The 20,501-nt window shown below is 32.7% G+C and overlaps 1 protein-coding gene and 1 long non-coding RNA gene across 2 annotated transcripts; one reads left to right on the top strand and one right to left on the bottom strand.

Annotated features, from left to right (window-relative positions):
- The first annotated feature begins 41 nt into the window (after positions 1-41).
- Hen1 (Hen1 methyltransferase) lies at positions 42-19,306 on the top strand. Its single transcript, XM_088224219.1, has 12 exons — positions 42-379; positions 2,385-2,561; positions 3,235-3,494; positions 4,212-4,390; positions 5,231-5,255; positions 6,528-6,813; positions 8,304-8,476; positions 8,908-9,040; positions 11,696-11,783; positions 15,950-16,194; positions 16,495-17,152; positions 19,125-19,306. The coding sequence occupies exons 1-12, from the start codon at positions 122-124 to the stop codon at positions 19,304-19,306; spliced, it is 2,664 nt and encodes an 887-aa protein (XP_088080345.1). The 5' UTR covers positions 42-121.
- On the bottom strand, positions 12,083-13,325 carry LOC148283022 (uncharacterized). The gene is made up of 2 exons (XR_015821957.1): positions 13,017-13,325; positions 12,083-12,690 (listed from the first exon to the last, which is right to left on the bottom strand). It is a non-coding gene; the product is annotated as an uncharacterized LOC148283022 (long non-coding RNA).
- Positions 19,307-20,501: the final 1,195 nt, after the last annotated feature.

Below are 20,501 nucleotides of genomic sequence, written 5' to 3'. Positions count from 1 at the left end.
TGATTCATTGTTATTGCGCATGTGTCGGAACTGTCAAAATTGTCAATTTTTTGCATCGGCCATTGGCTGTTTTTTGTTTTGGCACCCACAAAATTCTCAGTGAGCTAACCGCCATGGAATAATGATTGTTATTTTGCATGCCTTGTATTTTTTAAGATTTTCGCTGTTTCGGATATTAACGAATTTTTATAAATCACATATGTCCAGCGAGGGAGAGGACGGACAAACCCCTGCACTTACAAGTGAGGTTAACCTGCAGCCCAGGGCAAAGTTCTGTGAAAATGGTGTTACATTTTCTCCGCCGGCTTATGTGCAGCGGTACGGTGATGTTTGTGATATTTTGAAGAATGATACGCGTTGGGCAGGACATGTCAACAAGGTAACAATCATATCGGAAGTGCGCACTTTTTGTTTTTTCAAATTTATTGTTGTAATGATTAGACCGGTTAGCTCGTTTGCCTACTATGCTTGAGGTCCCGGGTTCGATCCCGGAAAAGTGTTTTTTTTTATATTTTCACCATAGAGGCCCAAATACAGTGGTCAATAAGGTATAAGTAACACTATGTTTGCAAAAAAATAACATTTAACTATTGTGACGACATTGGTAATCGTACCCAGTGCGTGAAACAAGCGTCTCTGTCACTACCCCACCGAGGTCGTCATGAAATTTTGAGGTTTATACGAAATATCTATTTTAAAAAGGTGTTTTTACATTACAATGCTCTGGACTGGATCTAAACAAACATCTCATTCAAGGTAGGCAAACACGCTAACCATTAGACCACAAAACAGACCACGATTTTTTTATAGTTTATTCCAATAAAAAAATATAAGTATGCAATATAACTACTAAATACAATTCTTATATCAATTTAATACATAAATTTACATTAAAGTTTCCCATTACGTAAAAGAAAAAAAAAATCTTGTGCACATAATGGGGAGTGAAGTCTTACAATAATTTGTATATTTTATTTTAAATTATCAATATTTTTAGTGGGACATATAAATTACAATATTTAAAAAATAATAAAGTGTTTTCAATCAGTGCTAAACAAAAAATAATTATAAATTTAACTTTTCACTTTGTTCTTAAATATGTTGTATTCTTGACTCCACTTTTAATTTTCTTTGTTCATTTCATTAAAGATAAATATTCTTTTTTAAGTATAATGATGTTGTGCTGTAGTTGTTTTTCATTTTGGAATTAAGATGTTACCAGTTATTCTAAGTTGCGTACCTACATATTGTGACGTTGAGACGCTACTATTTATTTTGTCTTTATAGATTTGAAGTAAACAATTCTTTTTAATTAATGATTTAATATCTAAAACCCAAAAATTTTTTGACTGTGTGAAAAGTTGACGGTTTTTTTAATATTACTTTTATAATTCATTTTTGTATTTTTTCGACTGGTAAAAGATTTGTTTTAAAAGCACCACCCCACCCAATTATTCCGTACTGTAATATGAATTGGGCTAATGCAAAGTAAATTTGGATCAGGTTGTAGTTCCGTGACTAGTGTCTTGAACTCACAGATCAGAGGTCCGAAGTTCACACCCCGCTCTACCACAACTTGATTCCCACTTTCTAATAGTGAGTTATTAACAACTTGTCAAAATTGAAATGTTTGGGTTTATCATCAGTAGCTCAATCACAAATAACTATCGACGTGCTAATAAGCGACGTGATAACAATTTCTCACCATGGTTGTTTATCGTATTTGCGATCACAATGGAACATCCGTGAACATCTAATATTAAATGTCAAAATGTTTACCTTTCGCTACGTATAATCCTGCTGCGCAATCACATACATATTTGAATTTCACCGGTGTAAATATGGAAAATATTCCAATACTTTATTATTTATCATGCTATTTATTGCATTTAGCCGGCGGTTGGCATGCCATGTCAAGCAATGCAGTTGCCATAGTAATTGTAATTTAATTTTTACTTTTTTTTATTAGATACTCCTTACTTTTTTGCAAATGCAATATATTGTATTATTTTTGTCAAGAAAAGCAGTCGCCATTGTAATTGTAATTTAATTTTCACTTTTTTGTTTTAGATACTCCTTCCTTTTTTGCAAATGCAATATATTGTATTATTTTTTATAATAAACGCCGATTTTTCGCCAACGAACTGTATTTATTTACGAGGAAAACAAACCGACACGAGCGTTGACTTACAGATTACACACGCGTTGACTTATGACTGCGATAAATTAACCATGTTCATTATTGTTCATTGTGATCGCTCAAATGCTTAGCACGTCGATAGTTCTTTGTGATTGAGCTACAGAAAGAAAATATTTCATTAAAAAAAAAAACATAATTTTGATTCTTTCCTAGTAAGTTTAGTTATAAAATGCTTTTTTTGCAGGTCGTGGATTTTGGCTGCGCAGAGTTATCATTTTTTACATACCTAAAGAACATTCCAGAAATCAACACAGTATTAGAAGTGGACTACGATGGAGATCTTTTGAGCCGATTTCACAGTCGTGTAGAACCACTTTTCTGTGACCATATATTGCCAAGGAAGGAACCATTGAAAGTTTCTGTTAGTATTTATACATTTATTTGTACAATCATCCGACAGAGGCGTAAAAAAGACTTCAAACGTACTCGATATTTGTCGCCAACAAATGAGGAAGTTCAGTGTTTTTTTTCATATTTTTTATTTGTTAATAGACTGTTTACCCTTCAATGCCCAATTTTTCTAATTCTAACTAAAATCATATTTTTATGAATTTTTTTATTCAAATACTGGGAAAAAAAATGATGAAAAATGTTAAATTGTTTAAGTTTTAATTTCATATTTTAGTTTATGTGGACAATATGCTACATCGGGCATTAAAAATTTAAAAAATACAGGAATGTAAGGAAAACAAGAAAACACTATTCTTATGAACATCTTTTTATGTATTAATGAAAGTTGCAGAAACAATTATAACTTCAAATCTTAAAAAAAAAAAAAAAACATTCTTTGACAAACAAACGAACAAACAAATGCATGTCTCAGTCTTACACGAAGAGTTAAAGATATTTGGATGGTAGAATGGTGAATGTCACACAGCGCACTTCAATCAGCCAATGACGGGTACAGGTACAGGACCGTTCTGTAAATGCCTAAACTTCCATATTCCCTTCTTATAAATGTTTTGCTTCTCGGTTGCAACAAATTTCAGTACTACATAATTTTTTGCAGCAATATATAAAATGGTCATTTTCAGATCCTGCAGGGCAGCGTGAGTGACCCTGACTATCGACTTGTGGGGTGTGATGCTGTAATATGTATAGAGCTGATAGAGCACCTGGACCCAGCGGCCTTCGATCGCCTGCCACACAATGTCTTCGGCTTCATCCGACCCCGGCTAATCATTATCACCACTCCGAATGCTGATTTCAACGTCCTCTTCCCCAACCTAAAGGACGGCGGATTCAGGCACTACGATCACCGGTTTGAGTGGACACGGGACGAGTTCATTGACTGGTAAGTACTATTTATATATGTGTGAAATAGAACCTGAATAGCTACTCTTGGGTAAAAATCTTTAAATAAGGTTGTAATTCTTCAAAAACTTGATTTATTAGCTCCATATGTTTCGATGAATATTTATTCAATAATATTTAGTAATCACTGTTAAAATAAAACAGATAAGATTCATTAATTTAGTATACCTTGAAGAAGCTTGTGTAGCTTTGAAAACGGTCTATAGAAAAAAAAAGTGGTTAAAAACAAAGTTGTATTCCTTGATAAAGAAGCTTGTGTTGCTTTGAAACCGGTCTGTAGAAAAAAAAGTGGTCAAAAACAATGTTGTTTTCCTTGATAAAGAAGCTTGTGTTTCCTTGAAACCGGTCTGAAGAAAAAAAAAATATTAAAAAAAATGTTTTCCTTGATAAAGAAGCTTGTGTAGCTTTGAAACCGGTCTGTAGAAAAAAAAGTTGTTTTATATTTGTCTGAGCCGAGTTGTGGTCCCGTGGTAGTATGGTGGACTCACGAGCCAAAGGTCCAAGATTCAAATCCCACTCTACCACTAATCAAATGAGTCATGGAAACATCGGCGTAATGTAGAATGGATTATGATAATATTTTGACCTTATATACATATAAGGTCAAAATATTTTCTTTCTTAAAAAAATTTGCTTCTATTTCAATGTTTGTTCCTAAGTGGAGCCTCTTTAATATTGCTACATAATTCTGATACAGGTCGATGAATGTGATTTCGAGATATCCCGACTACACGGTAGAGATGATCGGAGTGGCTCCCGGTCCTGAAGGAACGGAGAACCTCGGATGCTGTTCGCAGATGGCATTATTCATCAATCACAAATATGAAAAAGCGCAAGACATAGATGACAAATTTGTTACGAAAAAAATGACAGCAGGTATGTCAACAATTTTTATTGAGATTTATTGACCGTTAATTATTGAAATCATTTTGTACAGGGTACCCGTTAACAGAAGTAAATTGGTATTTTTATTTATCAAAATTTAAATAGTGACACGTTTGATGCTATTCCAGCTATAGCTGTCAAAATCGTTTCTTTCATTTAGGAAATGATGACTCTAGCCATCAGTCCAAAAGACACTGGCAGTAAAAAGATGGATATAGCCTACGTGTAACTGAAGTTTTTTTTATTTCAAAATACAAAAATGTACAAAAACACAATTGTATTCCCATGAGTTAGCAAACTCATTCTGGGATTGATACAATTAAAGATTATCAGATAAAAATAAAGTAATTATATTATTATTACTATATTAGTAATTATATTATTATTATTATATTTTAGGAGATATTGTATCCCTGTAAAAAAAGTCATCAAAAAAAGTGTCCCAATATGTTAGTTAAATAAGATTTACTTCAAACCATCAACTACGGTCCAATCCAGTAAAATATTTTTTTTTAAATTAGAAAGTAATGATATGTGTCCATATGAGTAGATCCTATGAGAAAAAAGTGTCCTTGAACATGTTAAAAATATGTATTATTTTATGTAGATTATCTATTGTGTATGTTGGTATTATAAGGGAACTGCATTAAAATCATCCATACCTCTCTTAAAATGATCCTTAATGATTTAAAAAAGTACAACTATTCTAAATACTCCGAATGAACTTTCACTATTTAGGTATTTCTGTATAGTCTCATCTTTATTCAATTAGCTTTGTGGCCATTGTAAATATTAGCCCCAGGGGTAATGGTATTTTTATTTAATTTTCAGGTTATAAAGCAGAGACTGAAATTAAGTAAGTGACCTTATATATATTATATCCATAAAGATAAACAGTAAACCAGAATTTTTTCCAACAATCTCAATTATTTGTTTATAATTTTATATAGCTATAAAAGCGGAATAAATAATGCAGTTCTGTGTGTGAAATAGAACCATCGATGAGCATTTTCCACTCGATGGCTAGATAAAAAACCATGCTTGGATCCCAGATTTGATTTCTGGTAATATAAACTGTGTATGTAGAAACCAATATGACATGATCGAAAAAAATAACTGTATTGATAGTTACTTCAGATAAAAATCCTAAAAAATACAATTGATTGAGATAGTCCATCTTGTAGTATACTGGTTAGGCTAGAAACGACGTGATCGTTTGTTTGACTCTTGTAAATGAATTTGATACAAGAAACCCCAGTTTTCGCTACCATTCTTGTTTGCAAAATGGTCATGAGGAAAAATGATAATATCTGACGAAGTCCTGCGTATAATTTACCAAACTCGCAATAAAAGTAGTAGATTTAAATTCAATTGAATAGCAATTCATGAAATTTAAAAATGAAACATTTTAAGAGTAACTCATTTATTGACAAAAAAGCATTGCTTTTTGTATGAGCGAAAGCAATAATGACAGTTTTAGTGACATCGACATATTATATTGTAAATACCATATTTTTATCAGATCTGTTAGACATTTTAAATTTATCTCCTGCTTGACTTTTAACTTTTAATTTGACTTTTAAAATTTTATCTTTCAATTTTAACTTTTTAATTTTAATTCTTAATTTTAACTTTTAATTTTAACTTTTACTTTTGATTTTAATGTTTACTTTTGATTTCAACTCTTAATTTATACTTATTCATGTGTACATCTACTTCCTGCATCTAATTAATTATTGTTGGTTGTGAATTTTTACAAAGAAATATAAATGTTCATGGAAGCAGAGAGAGAGTGAGGAAAGTAGAGTTGGAGCTGTACAATGTCTTCTCCCTTTTTTGTACTTTTTATTTAATATTCATATTTTAACTTTTTTAGAATTCAATTTTTCCCCTCTCCTCCTGCATTCATAAAAAATCTGTAATTGGTCTTACTTTTTTTAATTGTTCTTTTGTACCTTGTATTTATATAAAGACTGTATGATTTCCTTAATAAATAAATAGGAAGACCCACAAAGAAAGTACTTTTCTCTGCAAATACGCTTCAATTGTTGTACCAATGGAGTGCACTAGGTGCAGATAAGGAAATAGTGATGATTTAACTTCCTCATTGTATGGACTTTCATTTTAGGAACTGTGATAATTTGGTGGATCCGTTGGCTACTATTCCGGAAAGCGCCGAGTGCCAAAACGGCGGTGGCGTCAGCATATCAAGTAGCAGTGATGACGATACCATATTAAGTAACGACGATACTGGCGCCGTATTAAAGACAAGAGACTCTAGTTTTTATCATAGCAACGATGATCAAGTTGTTCTGAACACAAAGGAAGATTTTCAATGGGACTGCAGAGTTTGGGAGAATGGAGAAGTTCAAGAGTGTTATACCGGTATCGCTGAATATGTTTATCCTCACGAGGTAAGCTAATATCCCATTTCGCATCCCTGCTAGAAAAAAAAGTGTTACAAATAAACAAATGTCTGAGTTAAATATCCAGCTAGATTCCGAATTTTTTATTATGTTTTCAAAGAAATGCTGCTTCTCTGCTTGGTCTACTTACCACTATATAACTGAAGTGACTATGCCTTTATAGTATTTGATTGTGGCTGTGGTTGAGAGTAGTATCACAACAGACTTATTTATTTATTTTATTGGGTAAACAAACAGCATGTACACAAAAATTTCTTTGTATGTTAGTGTAAGACACTCATGCACACACCAAAAAAATTGTTTACACTTAATACAGTAATTTAAATTATGTTAAATATAACAAATGTAAAAGATAAGAAAAGAAAAATGTGTATATAATAATAAAGTTAATTAAATATCTGCTTCTCTCAATATTTCTGTGATTTTTGACCTAAATTTACATACATTGTCACAAAAAATATCAGCCTCGGTAAATCTATTGTTATAATGGTCGCATATTCTAGGTATTGTAGATTGTTTCAAATAGTTTGTGGACGCGTCAATTTTATATCTCGATGGCGTGTTTTTTGTGCATCACATCGCTGAAGAGAAGTGTTACATTTTGTATTGTGATAGTTTTTCTAGATCTTCATAAGTGAAACTATTACCCGAGCTAAGTAAAACGCCATTCCATTAAGAACTCACATTTGAAATATGCCATTTTTTGTATCTTTTTTTTTACTAGAAGTCTTAGTTTAGTAAAAAAAACTCTCACATTCTGTGTTGTGACAGTTTTTTAAAATATTTCACACTGAAATTAATATTGTCAGTGTATGAAATAGTAAGGTTCTTTAAAAATAAATAATAATTGTAAATTCTAAACAGTTTATTGTGAAATAATTATCAAATAAAACTAAAAACATGAAAAATTCAATAAAAATACTGTATAATTAACTACACTATTGTTATATTTGCCTCAAAAACAATATCAGAAGTTTATAATTTGACTAAATCATTTCTTCTCAAAACTGACTTTTTTCTGTTTTGACAGTTTTCTAACTGGGATATTTGTAAATGTATTTTGTACAACTAACATCGCTCATGTGTAATTTTGTTTGTTATGATATTTAATGTACATATTTGTTATACCTGTTATTATATGTCTTGACCTGTACATCACTCATTTACTTGTTATTCAGTTGGTTGGAAGATATTACTCTATAGTAATAAACCACCCAATTGTAAGGGTTTTCCATTAAGGGCACTGGAACTTTAAATTTAAATTGAACAAGTTGTCTATGAGGTATCATTAATAAATTATTAAAACCTCTAAATCTGACAGCTGTAGCTTCACCAACATAGCCGCTATAAATTGACAATGTTTGAACCCCCCTTTTGAAAAACCCCATACATACTCGTAGAATAAAGTTTTAAATAAATATACATATGTAACATATACATATTTTTTAAAGCATTTTAAATGTCTTGCATCATTCTAGTGTGACAATCGATCCAGAGAAAATAAGATTCTAGATGAGGTTCTGTACAAAGTTGGAATGTATACAAACTATAATGATGACTTCTATGATGAAGAAGGAGATTTCTGGCTTATTCCCATCTCTCAATTACTAACCTTTACATCCAATCTTAATGTCGAAGCTGATGAACTTCGGTAAGGAATACTGAATCCAATATTTTTTTAACAGATATATTTTTTTACGTGTTATTGCCACCTTAATGAGAATACATATAAATGTAGAGGAATCAAGGTCTGTGTCTATGCAAAGACAATGATATGGCAATTTATCCTCTCTGCCTGCTCCCACGGCAAATGGCCTGGTGGTGTGTTTGTTAATTTACAAGCATGTATATTCCCGTCCATTTTCAGTATGTGATGGGTCTCTTGTTCCCATTAGATCCGGCCCTGATCAACTCACCTTAAAAGTCAAATATTTTTTTAACATGCAATAGCTTACGTAGCTGCCATCTATATCAATATGCATATTATTTGATGAACCGTATTTACTACGGTACTTTTATTTAATTTTTTTAATGAAGAGTCATGAAAAAGGAGATTGTTACCCTTCGAGTTTTTTTTTTCAGAACGGTGTTAATTAATGCAAAGTATGAAATTCAAGATGACAAATTTGTATACAGAAAGCCTGTTCAGTCATCATCTAATACCTCTTACACTGAAGAAGAATTTCTATCTCCAGAAATGGAAAATCAGGAACAGGTATTGTTGAATAGTTAATATTTGTAGCACTGTCTTTGTGGTAATGTTATATATTTAGTTTTATATTTATTTATGTTTTATTAAGTTAGTTCATAACAACAATGTTTGATTATGTCCAAATGCTTGCAGACTGGCTGGATTTCCTCCCTAGGGAGTTGTTCATATTTAAATTTATTTCAACAGAGAAGGAAAAAGCTTTCGAGAAGGGAATATGGAAGTCTAGGCATTTACAGGGCTTATGACCTGTCATTGGCTGGTTTAAGTGGCCACTTTACACACTGTACGTGATAAAGGTTTCAGCTCTTTCACTTCACAAAAGTCAACAGATGGAAGAGTTGAGGAAATGTGGATGTTCAAACATGGGCAGAATGGTGAATGTTACACAGTGTGTAAAGTGGCCACTTAAACCAGCCAATGACAGGTCATAAGCCCTGTAAATGCCTAGACTTCCATATTCCCTTCTCGAAAGCTTTTTCCTTCTCTGTTGAAATAAATTTAAATAGTTCACAACATCTTAAGAACTAATATTAACTTTTAACAACATTACAATTTTTTATAAAAATTTCTAAAGAACATATTTTCTCAAATAAATTAAAAAAAATTCAATCATAGAATTAAGAATAGGCCAGAAACCGCATACGTGCAACAAACATAAGGTGACTAAACTACTCTTAAAACAGTAGTTTTATGTTACCCATTAGATTCTTTGTAGACATCGCTCAGTACGCAACTCCCGATTTGAATTCAACTATGCCGTGTTGTGTCGTTTTAAAGTGTGGAAATACTGCTGGGATCTTAAAGAAACAGGATGGGATCACATTTCATGTGTAATTAACAAATGCATGTGTAAGTAGCAAATGTATTACTTAAAAATTGAATTATTTTTCCATCTGTCAGATTATCAAAGAAAACAAAATGGACATCTCGTTAGTGTTGCCAGGGTAGTAAATTTGTTTACCCTACTTTGCTCATCTAATGAGAGAACTAATTAAAATTGGACCTCGGATTAAACAATGCCGTGGTGGACATTTGACCGACATTATCTTTAAAACATCAAATATTATTTAACATGATATAAAAATATCCATTTTATGTAAAATGAAATTTGTTTTCTATTTTAAGTTCAAAGTTTCAATTACTCTTATTAAATTACCCTTTACTTATCTACTCTGTTTTGTAAATCAATGTATCCGCAATAAAATTTTAGAGTAATTAACAAATTGCTTTTTTTAACCTTACATTTGTGGTATGATCATATTTTTTCCCATCTGGCAACATTACGCGGCGACTTCACGAATGCGCGCGGAGAAAGTGGGGGGATTTTTGGACACAGTCCGATGTATTCAAATATGATTCTACGCTCCTTCTGGACTATTCATAATTCTATGATTTCAATCCTTTCTCTTTCTTTTATTTCTTCAGGTAACTTTAGTCCCTTGTACATTGAGTTTTAAGATTCTGTTTTTCTCCTCATTGGCAATCTCACCTTTTTTTATCCCTAGTTTCATATGTATGACATGGTTAGTTAAATTTTATTATGTTTTTTTATTTTATTCATACCCTTAATTATTTTATCCATAAAAAATGCTACATTATATTTTATTTGTTGCCCTTCTGTAAGCAAGCCAATATCTTTGTGCATTATTTCTACATTAGAATACATATTTCTCTTTAGTATAATGCTCATCGCCTTATTTCAAAGAATTTGTATATTTTTAATTTACCCTTCATTACACAAAAAAAGAATGGAAAAACAGTAATTTATGTGTGGACATATGATTGTTTTATAGATAAGAACACTACTCTTTATATCTGCATAATACATTTCGTAATCTTCCCATTAATGTTTTTTTTTTGTTACATATATTGAGAATGTGTTTTGAAATGTCGTCGGGTTTCTGGCACAAGTTGGTAATTACATTTTACTAGTTGTGAGATATTGCACTTTTAAAGCTCATCCTAAAGCAGCAATTCAAATAACACCATAAGTAGAATATTATAAAACATTGGTTTTCCTATTTATGAGATATGAAATTTTGAAACTTTTTAAACAAAGATTACTTTTTATTTATTTAAATCTTAAAGTAGGGCACACATATCATACATATTGTCATGTGTGTTCTAATAATAACATTGCAAATATATTCAATTTATAAATTGTTTATCACATATGTCTTGACCATTATTGAAGAGATCTCATTTTTTCAAAATTTGTAGTTACCAGCTTGTGCCAGAAACCCGACTATTTTATGCAAGTCAGCGTAATTCATTTTCTTTCATTATAATTTCTTTAAAAAACCTCATATCTAAACATGAAAAAGTATTAAAATCGGACGCCATTTTGAATAATTTACAGTTGAGGATTTCCGGCAGAAACGATAACATTCTAAATCGATTTTACAGTCAAAAAATAAACTGAAGAGTTTTTCAAAATTATTGCTAGTGAAAATAATCATTATTGTATTTTAAAAATTCAGTTATGTGTACCCATGGATGATCAAGAATCTTCATCTCTTGATGATAAGAACATTGCAAATATTACACACAACATAATGAAGGGTTCGCTGTCCATGTTTGTTAGTGTAATTAATTGTAGAGTATCTGAATATCCTACAATTGTTTATTTTGTTTAGGTTTTTGTTTATGTGTTTACAGGTCTGGGAGGAAGCTGCAGATGAAGATCCTTGGGCGAGAGAAACAAAAGTGACCGATTATGTCTGGGGCTCCAGCAGAGATGATACAGGTAGTTATTTTTTCAACAATGTTTTGAGTATGTCCAAGTGTTTATAGTCAGGCTGGATTTCCTCTCTAGGGAATTATTTAGATCTAAATTTGTTGCAACCGAGAGGGAATTTTTTTTGGAGAAAGTATAGGCTATATAGAGACCGGAAAACAGCGGTGTTATTATTTGTGAAAAACGGTGTTATTTTTTGCCAAAAGCGGTGTTATTTTTTAAAACTGGCAGTGTTATTTTTGAAAACTGGCGGTGTTATTTTTTAGAACCAATTTGAGTACACGGGTTGATAATAAAAATCAAAGGGGTTGTTTTTTTGCATTAAAACTATTTATTTTACAACATTACAACATTAAAAACACTGAATATAAACTACATATTATAAACCGACTGGTAATATATTTTTTTAAAAACTGAATACAAAAAATTAACAAATATTACATAAAACGTGGAATATATATGTGTTAAATGCACATGCAAAAGATGGTCACCCAAAACCACCTTCAACGTCTCAACACATTTAGTCATGTAACACGCTGAATCTGTCACTACACTCTTCACATTTTTAAACTCAATATTGTAGTCTTTCAGGGCATCTATTATAGCCCTGACACAATTTGTAGCGTTGGCTGACTAAAAATTTTACCACTGCCACAAACAGTTTTACCTCTTCATGACTTGTATTAATTCTAAATAATATGGCGAACACACAACAGCCTGAAGAATCAGTAGTTTCGTCGCAAAACATTTTTTTTTTTTGTTTTGTAAAACTTCTTTCACTTTGCAAACTCTGTCGGCAGCTACAATTCCGAGATATTTCTCCCTTAATTATGGTTGGATAATTTATACAGCGCCATTTAGTAAAAATCACCTCAAGGGCGCTGAAATGTTTTTGTGCACAGCAAATCTCCAGCACCTGAAAAAAAACATTTGTAAACTGAGAAAGGAAAACTGTATTTTCGACAATTTTTTAAGTCTACTTTAAAATGTTTTCATTCGGCGTTGATCTTGAAATTATAATAGTGTTTGTTAAAGTTGTGGCTTTGTAAATTGTTTTGATCAGTTAAGTTTACGAAACAAATTCACTGCGTACTATAAAAATTACAGGTAAAATGTTGAATGTCGTATTTTTATCACTTTATAAATATGTGTCAAAAATAGTTAGGTTATCAAAATCGGTAAAATAACATTAAAAATAAATGTTTTGCTCAGAATAAAGTAAATAATTAATAAATCAAATACCTTGCATATATTTGTCAATCCAGGCTCTGACATGCGGATCATCGAGTTTTTCCGAAGGTATGTTGGCTTTGATTAAGGTTTCAGTCGTGTCTTTAGCCAATTCCGTAACAGCGTCCTGTCTTCTGGTTACATCTTTTATTTATAAGATTGCTTTAAAGTGCAAGCTGAATTCTTCTCGTCATTCTTCCTATGTTTCACACCACGAATATGTTTTTCACAAGAATCATTTCATTCCCAAGATATCACCATATTCGTCAGAATCGGCACATAACACAAATTTGACAGTTTCAAGCCAAGATTCCATAGAATGACGCAGAGAAACGAGTGTGAAGTTAGCAACTTAAAATATTCTTCGAAATATTTTATGGCTGTTCAAAGCTTGCTAAGCTTGTTATTTTACAAAAACACCGAATTTCGCGCTATTTTAAAAAAACACCGAATTTCTGGTTATTTTCTTCTTCTTCTTAGTTTTTTATTGGCTTTTTTCACACCTAACATGGATGTTCTAGCCAGTGTCAAGTTTGAAATAGACATTTAAATATTTACACATGTGTTAGTACTATACATACAAGTTAGTGTGTTAGTATTTAATATTACATACACTTTACATAATATATAACTTATTTACAATTTAATACCGTTTATAGCTACATATTTACATAATATTTTAAATATATGTTTATTGGGTGGGGACAAAAGAGTTAAAATATTAGTAGTGAATGGGAAGCTGATTTTGGAGAGGTCAGATAGGAACTCAGGATAAGAATCATTTATGGGGCATCCAAAGAAAATATGATTTAGATCTTCCTCCTCAAGCTGACATTCGCACATGGCAGAGTCCGGGACATGGATTCTTAAAAAATGAAAACTATTACAGCAATGTCCAATGCGCATTCTGCATATAGAAGATGTATCAAATTTGTTCAGAATCACTTTGGAGAACCAAGGCTTTTCTGTTACACTTGGTTTCAATTAGAAAAGGTGTCTTCCCTTGGCTTGGGAGGAGGCTACCCAATATTCTTGCCATATGCGAAGTTGCTTCTCCTTTGTCATAACGAGGAGATCACCTAGTGGTAGGAAATTTCTAAAGGCAGGATCCCCGGAATGGACCGCCTCCTTTGCCAACTCATCCTCCCTCTCGTTACCGGGAATACCACAATGGCTAGGGATCCAAGACATAAAAATGCTTTTATTGGATGCCTCTGATAAAGATAGAAGAAATCGAGTTTCCACGCAAAGTTCGTCTTCGGGATAAGAGGATGGGGGGGATTTGATTTTTTGTAAGGCACTCAGAGAATCCGACAGGATAAGAAACTTGCTATATTGTGAGCTTAAAGAGTACTTGAAAGCTTTTCTGATTGCAATGCATTCCGCTGTAAATACAGACACATTATTGTGCAATTTGTACAATCTTTGGGAGTCGTCGTCTTCACAATATATGGCCGCACCCGTGTGGGATGGCGAATCTGACCGAGATCCATCAGTGTAGATCATTTTCCAACCTATCCATCTTGACGACCGAATACGGTTGAATGTACACCGGGGCTGTAGGTGGCTTTCAACTCCAAATGTGAGTTCAATATTTGGGGCGTATATAGAAACATTAAATGGAAAAGGAGGCGGTTTATGGGACCAAAAGAATGATGATGTCACAAAGTCAGAGAGAAATTTTACTTTTTTGATGAGTAGGTTACTTTTTTGGACGGAGCATTTTAGCAAAAACCTATCCGCCAAATACTGTCTTCTCATTCCGAGTGGGGCATCAGAAGCCTCTACCTGTAAAGCGTTAATTGGAGAGGACTTCATTGCTCCGATGACTAGTCTCAGACTTTGGGATTGGATCCGGTCTAGTCTTTGGAGATTCCTTTTTGAACACGGTTCTAAAAGGAACGAGGCATAATCGAGATGGCTCCGGATATACGCAGTGTAAAAAAAGTCTCTGTATAAAAGGGTGGCTGTTTAAGGATAGGGATGATGGATTGGGTTTTCCACGAAGGGGGGATGTTTCCTGATCGGGTTATTTTCAAAATACACCAAATTTCGTGTTATTCGCGTAAAAATGACGAATTTCGCATTATTTTTCGTTTTATCGCGATCGCGAAATTTTCCGGTCTCTAAGTATAGCTCATCTTACCTTCATATGACAAGAAAATGATTACGGTACGCTGCCATCGGTGTACCAATACAGTGACCTATGTACCATTAGGTGCATATAGAGAATGATGATGATGAGACAAAAAAGAAAAGAATTTAAACAAAAAACATATTAAAATGAGGAGAATTGACGTGATGGCCATTCAATAGGTAGAGCTGATTTAATGGTATTAATATAATTATGAATAAACTAATACTTTTTAAAAACTTTAACTATTAATAAAGATGAAACAACCCAGTCTCATCTGGGTAAAATTTATGATATTTAGGTGAAACTGTTAATGGGGATTATACCGAATAGCATACTCGTGAGGTGAAACATATGGGCCTTCGTAATGTAATGTCCCTCTGGTAAAACAACTTTGTGACTACAAATTGATTGTGAATCCGGAATATAAAAAAGAATTTCTCACACTCGCAACACTAGATTTAAAACTAAGGGTTCCCTGGTCGTTCTCCGAATTACAAATTACTTCGGAGAACAAACATTTCATTTCTTTATTCCAAGATTGTTCAATGATCTCCCACAAACCGCCATTAACTAACTTAAATAAATGTATGTAATATAAAAGTATGTAAAATAAACCTGTCCTAAAAAATTGTTCCCCACTGAAAAGTCTTTTGTGGGTAATTAAAATATTATATGTTACTAAAAATACCAAATAAACGCTGTTCTGCAGCACTGAAACTGAAAAAATATTTTCAATCTTACCAAATAACAAGTAGACACCCAAAATACATCATCTGCTAACATGTGTTCAAATCAATGAATTTTCTAGAACCGCATACCGTTGAAGAAGTCCTCGAGCCGGACGTGTCCGACAACTCTGCGGATGAGTTGGAAGCGGCGGGTATGGTAGTCGAGGGAACCCCGGTCACTTTGTATACGGGCTTGCTGGGAGACAGTCTGGCTTCCGCCAGCGATGATAGATCCAGGTCAGATAGTCCCCTGGCACAACTGTTCGGGGCCAGTAGGGAATCGGAGGACCAGAGGCTGTCTGATTCGGGGTATTTGAAATCCCAGGTGAGTCTAAGTAAACCAAAAATTATTTCACAACTTTGAATTGAAATAAAAGGAATAAATATTTTTTGGAATGAGTTTGTTTTTACTGTCTTCGAAAGAATGAAAATTAACATTTATTTTTTGAAAATGATATCTGACAAATAATTAGTGACCGACTGAAGTTTCAGTTTTGATTTCGACCAGTAAAACGAGTTTCAACCGCGGTTTCGGTTTCAGCCTAAAATGTCCGAAACTTACAGTCGGGATGTGTCGTTTGTTGGTATAAGGAAATCTAATAAGTAAGGCTCATACTTTTTTCAGGATTCTCCTCAATCGCCCGTCTGTTCAGATTCATTCTCAAACGACCTCATAACTCCTGACAAAGATGTGTCTGATATGATGATTCAATCCACGATATTGGAGTGCATACCGGAAAATTTAAACTGCCCAACATCTTGTTCGAGTCCTAAAGAGGGCCAGAAGCTTCCGGAATCCAGGCGAAGGTCTGTAGGACCTATTATCGGATCGGAATCGAGTAGAAATTCTGAATTTCCCAGCGGGCCCTCCATGTCTAGACCCAAAAGTCTCCACACGTGCACAACTAATTTTGAATTCGGTCAAAATGAATTCAAAGCAACTGAAAACGAAGTTGAAAAACATGGCAGCGTTTCTACGGAGAATTCTCCCCAAGCCGAGAGCCCGCAACTTAACTTTCTTAGCCCCGAAGAAGTGGTTTTCCATAGAAATGAACCGCTCCATTTTGAAAACGTTCCCTGGAATTTCAACGCGCAGCAAAGGTTGGCGAATAATCAAGAACCGAGGCGCGACGATTTCGAAGTCCACGAAAGGTTGGCTCGACCAGACTTTCTGAATATACATAATTTGGAAGTCGCCGTGGTGGATCATTTGAATAATAATGTGGATTTTGAAGGGAATAATTTTGATGATAGAGAAAGGGGAGATATTGACGTAGAAAGAGGTAAGACACTATATTTTTTTAAACGATGCATTATTTTTTATGTCTTTTTTTATATGAGATATTATTTACTATCCTACATGTTTTACCCAAAACATTTTTTTTTTCCAAGGTATTATTTATTACCTTAACCTGTCCGGGAGTGAGTTTCTGCCGACAAAACTGTATCTGGGGAGTGAGTTTTTTTTTCATGTTTTTTTTTTACTTTTTATAATTTTATATCATTGTCAATGCTATAAGCAACATATTTTCTTGAATAAAAATAATAAATTATACCAGTAAATATGATTTATATCAAAATTATCGATGTTTTATTTCATGGGTTGTCAACCATCGGTTTTACAAGCCCAAATAATATTTCTGAAAATAATCGGACGTACATGTACGCCCATACTCCATTGATGAAAATTTTGTTTGGACGACCATGTACGGCCATACTCCCGGACAGGTTAAACATTATTTACCTTAAACATTATTTATCTTAAACATTATTTTTTTACCTAGGAGAATATTTACTACCATAAACTTTTTTGCACAAAATATTATTTATTACATCAAACCATAGAATTAAGAATAGTCCAGAAGGAGCGTAGAATCATATTTGAATACATCGGACCGTGTCCAATAATCCCGCCACTATGGCTTACTTTTGCCGCGCGCATTCGTGATGTCGCCGCGTATGTTGCTTGATGGGAAAAAAAATAATCATAACGCACATGTAAGGTAAAAAAAAAACAATCTGCTAATTTCTCTATAATTTTATTGTGCACGCGGAAACATTGATTGACACAACAGAGTAGATAAGTAAAGGGTCATCTAATAAGAGTAATTGAATTAATGAACTTTGAACTTAAAATAGAAAACAAATTTTATTTTACATAAAACGGATATTTTTATATCATGTTAAATAATATTTGATGTTTTAAAGATAATGTCATTCAAATGTCCCCCACGTCATTGTTTAATCCGAGGTCTAATTTCCATTAGTTCTTGCATTTGATGAGCAAAGTAGGGTAAAAAAAATTACTACCCTGGCAATACTAACAAATTTCCATTTTGTTTCTTCGACAATCTGACAGATGGAAAAATAATTCAATTTTTACGTAATGCATTTGCTACTTAAACATTTGTTTGCTAATTACACTTGAAATGTGATACCATCCTGCTTCTTTAAGATCCAGTATTTCTACACTTTAAAAAAACACAACACTCCATGGTGTAGTGGTCAAGACGCTTGACTCGCACACGGAAGGTTCCGGGTTCGATTCCCGGTGAGAACTCAAAATTAAAAATTGTGATTTTTCTCAAGTCTGGGTTTTCTGTGATGCAATTCACCACTGTAATCGGGCCTCTTGGCCTGTTGTGATGCAAAAAAAAATACTACACTCTGATTTTTTAAAGTTTTGTAATTTTTAAATTACTCCCTCCATGACGTCACAAGTTCTCTTCTGTGAGTTCTGCTGACTGGTGAGTTGGTTTCCTGGAAACCAGAAATCTATCACAAAATTCTATCATTGGTTGATTTGGAAGAACTTGTAATGTAATTCAAAGTAGCTAATTTTTATCAAAACCATTTTTATTCATTTTTTCATTCATTTTTGCCATACAATTAAATGCTCTAATTTTTACCGCGTCTAAGAAAATTCCCCATAGCACTAAACTTCATTATTCTACACACATTTCTGGCTATTTTCATTTATTTTATATTATTTACTCAATTCACAGTTTTTTAATTTTTGTATTATTGTATAATTTGCTTTTTATTGTTGCTTTCCACCTTAGAGTTGATGTAGACATTTTGGCGTAGCAAAGGACAGTACTGTTTTATTATTGACGTAAGTATTTTACTTTTTTATTTCTTATCTTATTTGAATTAATTTTTTTAAGTTTTCATAAATGCATAAATGTAACAATTTATGCGGAGTTCATTTTTGTATCACGAATAAATAAATAAGCGATTGTTGTTTGATTCTAGTGCACGTGTTTGAAGCCGAGTTTGTGGACGATGCAGAAAATGTTTTAAGAAACTTAGACAGACATAATGAAAACCATATTATCGATGACCACAACATAGAAGAGGAAATTATTGTAGAGCAAGTGTTTCAGTACCAAGAGAACTTTGAAGGAGATGAAAATTATGGCTTTAATCCGGGGTAAGTTGATATATTTATTTAATTGGAATACCGGATTTCTAAAATTATTACTCAACATTTTTATGAAAAGGGAATATAAAAGTCCAGGAATTCACAAGCTTATGACCTGTCATTGGCTTGTTTAACCTTCCCTTTCCAATGATGCGATGCATTTCTTCTAATAACTTTAATACCTCCTATATAAAATCACCTGGGTTGGTATTCCAAACGAAATTACAGCACGGTATAGCGCGTTTTTACGTACTAAATACGCATTATAACGTGCTATAAACGCGTTTGGAATACCAGCCCTGGGTGGCTATATCAGCCACCTTCAATTTATTGATTGATTTGGTGTTTATTTTGTAGAACTCCATATTTAAACTTATAATAAAAGAAATCAAACACTGATTTGAGTGTACTGAACGCTTTATTATTTTCATCCATCTAACCTTCACATTCGTTTGAAAATGCCCTAACAAGGCGAAACAATTGTCACGAATTTTTGTTTTTATATTTGTAAAAATAAATAACGTGTTCAGTAGACTCAAATCAGTGGTTGATTTCTTTTAATATAAGTTAAAAATGGAGTTCTACAAAATAAACACCAAACCAATCAAAATATTATTTTATACATTTTAATTATAATGAATATTAGGTTGAGATTATATGTATTTAGCGACAACATCTATAAAATTAATAGTTAACCGGAACCTCTTTAACATAGGGATATGTTCCACATTACTGTGTAAAAATACATACTGAAAAATAGACAATGGTGGATAGTTCCTTGTATAAAAATAATTTATGGATATGAAATAAAAGAAAATTTTTATACAAAACACTTCACCCATTATCACCCTTCAGTTGCGCATACCTCTCTGCACCTTGTAAGTAAAAGAGCGATGTAGTGAATTCTATTAACTAATACTATAATTGAACAAAGTTTAAATTAATATTAAACTGAAATAATACCACTTTTGTGAAAAGGGTGAATAATCTAATCTACACAACAGTTGAATGTTTTTTACTTTGATAATGATAAACAATGAATACATTACTTTCTTTTATATAACAAACAAGAGACTTATTATGTATTTGACAGTTTTAATGATTTTTAAAGTACCGTAAGATTTTTTTAAGTCTACGTGTTTTCTGCAAATTGAGAAATGCCGTTTTTGTGATTGACACTATTTTCAGAAGGCGATTATTACAGTTTT

The sequence above is a fragment of the Micrasema longulum genome, unplaced genomic scaffold (genome assembly GCF_059751315.1).
Source record: "Micrasema longulum isolate JH-2025_06_02 unplaced genomic scaffold, ASM5975131v1 h1tg000271l, whole genome shotgun sequence".
In the NCBI taxonomy this organism is placed as follows: Eukaryota; Metazoa; Arthropoda; class Insecta; order Trichoptera; family Brachycentridae; genus Micrasema; species Micrasema longulum.
This window is presented reverse-complemented; position numbering and strand designations above follow the sequence as displayed.